Raw genomic sequence first — 7,720 nt, 5'->3', positions numbered from 1 at the left:
TGTTTTATGGAAAGAATCAAATAATTTTTTATGGTACTAGATGAGTCTTTGGTTTGATTTCACACTACTTTCCAATAATAGCATGTCCCAAAGTGTTTTATTCCTATTATTTCACAGTGATTTGTTCATGACAGCAACTTATTAATAATTAAGAATTAAGAGTAATTCTTTTTATGCATTTACAATTGTTGTGGTATATCTATGAAACAATTACAGTTGTTCTTTCACCAGCTTTTACTCTTTTCAACACAGTTTGAGCATTTATTCGAAGCACCCACCCCAGAGGCAGTATACACCCTGGACAGAGTGCCAACCCATCGCAGGGCACACACATTCTCATTCACTCACACACACACACACACACACACAATTTTCCAGAGATGCCAATCAACCTACCATGCATGTCTTTGGACCGGGGGAGGAAACCGGAGTACCCGGAGGAAACCCCCGAGGCACGGGGAGAACATGCAAACTCCACACACACAAGGCGGAGGCGGGAATCGAACCCCGACCCTGGAGGTGTGAGGCGAACGTGCTAACCACTAAGCCACCGTGTCCCCCCTGTAAATGTATTTATTACTGTGAATTTCTGCTATTTTCTGTAACCTGTTTATTTACAAAGTTTGCACAACGCTGATCTAGTATCCTGAAAATTTCCTTACTTTCCTTAACACAAGGTTAAAGAAAAATACATTTCAGATCACAAACATGTTTTGGTTTAGGAAAATCTCTGACGTGGGAAAGTTATTTTTGGCCAAACTATTCCTTTTAATTCTAAAGTTTTTCCTCTATGGCTATTATTGCTATGGCAACAGCAAGAATCTCACCACATCCATTCATCTCCATGCCCCTCCTCTAACAGACAGAGCCACTTGCTAAATGAAAAATGGACATGCTTAAAGAAGTATTGATTCCAGCTTTAAACAGAGGTACACTCAATATTATTTAGCCCTAAATACATCTTTGTTATCTGTGTTGCTGCGCCAGTTACACTGCTGTCCTAGTAATTGTAGACATAAAAATAATAGAGCAATCCCCCCAACATTGACTGAAGCAGACCTGTTCTGCAGGCCTTGACCAACCGAGTGATCCATCTGTTGTCTCTAAGTGTCGGTTTAATCCAAATGCTTGTAAGTACACCTTGGTTCAAGTATACGTTATTAAACAGAAAGAAATTCAAAATCTATAAAGATAAAATGGATTAAGCAAAATCGGTCATTTATTAGTATTTATAAGATACATTGAGATAAAGTAGTCATCTTACTACCTTCACTATTTTAATTAGAAAATAAATATTTCCAAATGAGCAAAACAATACAAATGCAGAATTTTAAAAATTTGACTGACCTTCAGCATAAAAACAGAAGTCCAGTATTGAATCAACTGAATGCCGAAATAATGGATTTTATCTAAAATTAAATTTAACCGAAGCTACTTAAAGACGACAACTAACAACAAGAATAAATCAGTAAAAAGGGGTTGTGTTTCTAACTTAGCAAAACCTGCATTAGCAGTATTTTAAAGTGATAACTAAGTTTTAATAATCTTGGAAAATAGCCTTACCTGATGCCAGGGGTAACTCAGGGTGTTATTTGAGCATGTGTTTGAAATGAGCTTCAACTTGTTAATCAAACTCCATGCATAATGAGTTACTTATTTACTTAACATGGCTTTGGAAGGCCCTCAGATCAATGTTTTCTCAGCCACTCATGCTGGTTGTGCATTTCAATATCATTTTAATACACCCTCGCTGACTCTCCTAAGGAGGAACAGAGGGCAACTTGCCTGACATAGATTTCCTTTAAGGCAGTGTGTCTATGAGACAGAATTGCAGATCATGTCGCCTTACTGAATAGATATTAAAAAATGAGACAGAAATGTAGCTTCAGTCTCAGTAAGAAGAAAAAAACTGCTTTATTTTGCATTGGAATCCTTTTACTAGCACTTCTTATTCCTGGAGTTGAGGATTACTCAAATCTGACAGACAGACTGACGGACGGACGGACGGACGGACAGACAGACAGACAGACAGACAGACAGACAGACAGACAGACAGATAGATAGATAGACATACAGACATAAAGACAGACAGACAGACAGACAGAGATAGACAGACAGACAGACAGACAGACAGACAGACAGACAGATAGACATACAGACATAAAGACAGACAGACAGACAGACAGACAGAGATAGACAGACAGACAGACAGACAGACAGACAGACAGACAGACAGAGAGATAGACAGACTCATTATAGGCCTTTTCACACCTGTAACTATAGTTAATAGAAATAGTTAACCATTGTAAATCCCAGGGAAACAGAAACCTGGGTTAGGGTTCGCTTGAAGTTTCACACTGTTGCTATTTGACATGTTAATCCTGGCTCATCATAATGTGGCATTACACACTGTACATTCCTAAATGTAGGTTCTTAATTCGCTTGTCTCTTGCTTTTGCATCAGTGTGAAAAAAAGTAAAACACAGAAATCCTCCAATGTCTGTTTGGGTCAACAACGTACCCAAAGGCAACAGTTGTCCTATATCTTAATACCACTTCCATTTTTTAACACTGTATTATTTCACACTCTACACCACAATGCAGGGTTAACACCACAAAAGCAAAAACTACCCCATTGTCAATATTACCAGTGTGTAACATTCCTTACACAGAGTTAAAAGCCAGTTTTAAAATGCCAGTAACCTTTGGTTAAGTGCAGTATGGAAAAGCTTTCTCTTTTTGCCCCTGCGGAAAGGTTTAAAAAGGGAAGTGGGGCTGTTTAGATAAAGTAACTGCTTTGAACTACCATCACACAAACTTTTCCACAAGCATATTCTGTTTCGAGATATTGAATCTCATTAATAAAATATGAAACCCAATATGAAGAAGTACTTTAGTTCTTCTACGCAGCTACAAAATAAAATACGCTTTGTTCAATGTGTCTGGTTTAAAGTCTTATCTGTTTGAAAAACCTTTCCTGTTCTAACCTCATTTTGATTGATATTTAAATTCAGAAAATGCAGTCATAAGCCATTCTCTGCACCGACGTGGCATATCTACAGAAAGCAGTAACATATCTCACAGTCAATCTCAGAGTTATAAGTATATATTTATAGAAGTAAAACGGATCATTCATGTCTAATATGCAGCATTCTGCAATAAGTCTGCATTTGTGGACTCAACGTGACGTGGATCTTCATTGGGGAACGATAATTCTGCGCAAATTTGGTTAAGAGAAGGCATTTAAAGGTTTTATTGAAGGCCGTCATGTCAGAGGAAATGCCAATAAAAAAGATTTACAAACAAATTTGTTGTTTCATAAGCAAAACCTATTGTGTATTTTTGATTTAATAGAAGCTGTTGTGTTGCAATTGCCTCACAGAAGCATGCTAACGTTCATTTATCCTTTTGATGGATGGTTCTTAATTATAATTAGCCATATGGATTCTCAATTAATTAGCACTATGATTGACTTATAGTATAGAATAATACATAGAAGGCTAATGACATTTGATGAACTTAGACAAACATCCTCAATGAAACATGGTTCTGAAAGTGAGAAACTTCTAAACTTGTTATTTTGTCTTCTGAGAAACATGTAAATATCTTATGTAGCTACAGAATGGCAGTTCGACTTGAAAAACAAGATCTTTAAACAATACAATTTACACTGATCACCCTGTTCAAAAGTTTACACACCCTGGCTCTTCATGTAACATGTCATCTTCTTGAGCATCAGTGAACCTTTGTACCTTTTGTAATTGTGTACAAAAGTGTGTACGAGCCCTGGGTGGTCCTATAAAGAATTTTATTTCATTATTAAGTTAATTTTGATTTTTTACTGCATGTTAATTAGAAAGAATAATAAGCAAGAAATTGAGAGCGGTTTGAAAAGAAATGTTTTATTAATTGTTTGTAAATAACAGGTCTCATTAGGGGTTACAATATAACTGCACTACCATTATTATTCTCCCTATTCCACATTACACGATGGCATGTTTCATATTTTATCTACAGTGACATTATCCATTTTGAGTTACAGCGCAAATAACACCTTAAAATCCCTTTATTGCCTTAAACACAGAATACACACACTTTGGACTGGGTCACATGCTCCAAATAAAACAGATAATTTGCCTAAGAATCTCATCAGCTGTAATAATCTGCATTCATATTATTTGATTATATGAGACAGGAACTGGCCACTGAAAAATAAAAGCTTAAATTTTAACAGTTGGCTTTATGAGAAGCTATAAATCCTATGGATCAGTGATGCAGTAATAATGACAATTAAATATCATTTTTTACTACAAACTTGGATTTTACTTTGACTTTGTATTTCAAAAGACAGAACCATGGATCATGTGCAAATAGTCATGACCCATGTTTAAAAAGTCAGTTCTTTTTAAAAAAAAAAAAAACGCAATCAACCCCTTAACTGAGTTATTTTAAATATAAGACACTAAATATGATGTGTATTGAGGTGCTGAGTGAGGTGGTGCGAGCGTATAAATGTGCGCTGACACTTTGGGCAGATATGCGGCCTCTCGCCAGTGTGTGTGAGAATATGTGTTTTTAAATGTTGTGGCATTAGGAACGCCTTGTCACACTGCTGACACCTGTAAGGCCTGTGGCCACTGTGAGTGCGTCTGTGCTTTCCCAGATCTCCAGAATTACTGTAGCACCGGTTGCACTCGGGACATGCATAAGGTTTTTCCCCCGTGTGCCCACGCACATGTTTGGTTAGATCGCCAGACTGTGCGAAGCTTGCGCCGCACTCTTCACAGCGGTACGGCCTTTCGCCTGTATGTGTGCGCTGGTGGTTGGTGAGGTGCTGGACGCGATTGAACCTCTTGCTGCAGACAGTGCACACGTACGGCCTCTCGCCGTTGTGAATTCTGAGGTGTTTCTTCAGCACGTCGGGTCTGGAAAATGTCTTCCTGCACTCGTTACACTTGTGGATCTTCTCCTGGTTGTGTGTCAGGAGGTGCACTTTCAGGTTGCTCAATGTCGCAAACGTTTTCTCGCAATCCACACAAGAGAACGGCTTTTCTCCGGAGTGGACGCGGCAATGTAGACGCAGTGTGGACCTGTGACTGAACCTCATACCACACTGAGGACATGGGTACGGCCTCTCGCCGGTGTGTGTGCGCAGGTGTGTGCTTAGGTGGCTCATTCGAGCAAAGCTCTTCTCACACTCAGGGCACGAATACGGCTTGACACCAGTGTGGATGACCATGTGCTTGCGCAAGCTGCCCATCTCTTTAAAGCCACTCCCACAGTCATTGCAGATATACGGCTTCTCCCCCGTATGTGTGCGCGTGTGTATGGTTAAACACTGCAACGTAGCACAACTCTTTCCACAGTGTTGACATAGATAACCACGGTCTGTACAAAGTGTTACATCACCAACTATTTGCGGTTTGTGTTCTTCTTCTAATTTCTGGCACTGATGTGGTCCGAGGCCCCACATTCCTGCAAAGTTTTTGCCACATGAAGCACAGCTCAGCTCTCCGTCAGTACACACGGTGGACAAACTGTGGCATCGACGACAGTGGTTCTGCAGATTGCCGATGTAATCAAAGCTACGGTCACACTGAGGACACGTGTAGCGTTTCCGGGTTGGTGCAGGCGTCGGAAGATGGGCGCGCCGCATATGCACCTTCAGCTGCTCCTGGGTAAAGAAGTGATGGTTGCAAGAGGAGCAGCTGAGCATCTTGGAGGATATTTTGATGCACTTTGGTGCTTTCTGAGTTTTTAGCCAAACAAGGTAATTACTTCGATGGGTCCATTTGAGATGCTTTTCAAGGTACGAATAGTCAGTGAAGGACACAGCACAGTAAGGGCAGGAAAAGAAAGACTCCCGGTCTGGGGATGGAGAGAAATGAAATACAAAAATGTTATATTTTAGGACCCATGTAATAGGTAATAGGCAATAGGTAAACAGACATTTAATGATAAATGGAGATATATATATATATATATATATAAGTTCCTGCATTGCTAAAATATATCATTAGATTATAATAATAGAACAGATTAGAACCCCATGGGATTAAAAAAAAAAAAAAATTACAAATTTACACCAATCACACATTTTTCAACCATAACAATTGTAGTGATTTATTAAAAGGTGTCATTTTTTTTACGTTTTAAAAAGTTATGTTTGTATACATTAAATAACAGGATCATAAGAGTATTATTTATCGAACAAGTAAAAACTGTCATCGTCTTTAAAAAGTGATAACGGGAATAAACTTGTCTCACAGATGTTCCAGAACATTAAATAATATCATAGAGAAATATTTGACAAACTGGTGCAGTGTAAGAGATATAGAACACTGCAGATAAGAGTTTATAGAAAAATACACCGTCATGGACTATTTTTCTTTAAAAACCTTCCCTTCCCACAGGTTTCCCTAACATTGTAAATGTACAAGAATTAAAAAGTTAAAAATGGCAAATCTGTTCCATGTAAGTGATGTGCACGGTCACTTTGACCCCTGAACGGTTTAAAAGTATTTGAATTACCTGTTCCTTCATCACACTCCTCTTCTCCGGTCTCAAGCTTGATCTCCACATCATCTTTCTCGTCTTTCAAGGGGAAATTTCCCACATCATGGATTTCAGGCTCAGTTTTAACACCACAACTCGAATGTCCCTGAGCACAATCCGGCTCTGTCTTTGTCTCTGTAGATACTCTGGAGTCTATGGATTGAGGCTGTACATTTCCATTCCCTGGTTGCATGAAGTCTGTTTCAGAGTGACCTGGTTCTTGTTTTATCTGATGAGGTTCTGCAGAGATGTTATCAGAAACCAGGTTTAGAGCTCCATCACAGGAATAAACTAGCTGTTGGTGTGGGTCCACGTTGTTTAGAGTCACTTCTATAGCACAAGGCTCTGTTTTGATGTGTGTGACTGCTGGAGTCTTGGACGTGTTGTTGGATGAGCTTGAACACCTTGAGCTAATTTTCACCATGGCGTCAAACTGCACCAGTATCAAAACATTGACGATTATTTTATATCGGATAAAAGATTTTCTAGTAAATTTATATCACAAGGCTAAAGCATTAGCTCGTACACAATATACAGTAGCGACGGAAGGGCATTTACCTCAGAATAGCATTAGCATTACGTGGCTAAATGGGAAAACAATAGCTGTAACATTACTTATTTTATTCCCCAATAGATAATAATATGAACCTCTTCACAATCTCTCTCTCACATAAATCGTCATCATGCGAAGGATTAAACCGTAGAAAATAATTACAAACAAGACTAAAAAGCTGTCAGCGAGCAAAGGACATGTAATTCAGTTAGCTGTTAGCTATTAGCTCAACTTTAAGGTAACTTCACGAGCAAATCTGAGCCGTTAGATTCAAACAATCGTTTGTTTCAGCTTTCCTCAGGCAACGGTTACTATATTATAGCTAATAAACGGCTTGTTTCGACAATACAAGGTAAAAACCACAGAGTTGTAATGAAGCCTGGGTTATTATGGCCGAATTTGACCCGTTTTAATTTATTTATTTGATTTTATTTTTCAAATTAAAAGTTGCACTTCAATGTTTGCTGCAAGTTTCCCTGACTATATATTGCTCATGAATAAACACTTCAATTAGTGTTTCCGCATAATAGTGTTCAATTAGTTAGTGAGGTCATAAAAAGGCATAATAGCCAGTGCATTGTACATTCTTTATATACACTACATACATACCCA

The 7,720-nt window shown here is 38.5% G+C and overlaps 1 protein-coding gene across 1 annotated transcript; it reads right to left on the bottom strand.

Moving 5' to 3' along the window:
- Window positions 1-3,886: 3,886 nt before the first annotated feature.
- Window positions 3,887-7,501, bottom strand: LOC132840383 (zinc finger protein 883). Its single transcript, XM_060861971.1, has 3 exons — window positions 7,114-7,501; window positions 6,532-6,988; window positions 3,887-5,868 (listed from the first exon to the last, which is right to left on the bottom strand). Exons 2-3 carry the CDS (start codon window positions 6,977-6,979, stop codon window positions 4,463-4,465), a joined length of 1,854 nt encoding a protein of 617 aa, XP_060717954.1. The 5' UTR covers window positions 6,980-6,988; window positions 7,114-7,501; the 3' UTR covers window positions 3,887-4,462.
- Between the last annotated feature and the right edge of the window lie 219 nt (window positions 7,502-7,720).

The sequence above is a fragment of the Tachysurus vachellii genome, chromosome 25 (genome assembly GCF_030014155.1).
Source record: "Tachysurus vachellii isolate PV-2020 chromosome 25, HZAU_Pvac_v1, whole genome shotgun sequence".
Taxonomy (NCBI): Eukaryota; Metazoa; Chordata; class Actinopteri; order Siluriformes; family Bagridae; genus Tachysurus; species Tachysurus vachellii.
This window is presented reverse-complemented; position numbering and strand designations above follow the sequence as displayed.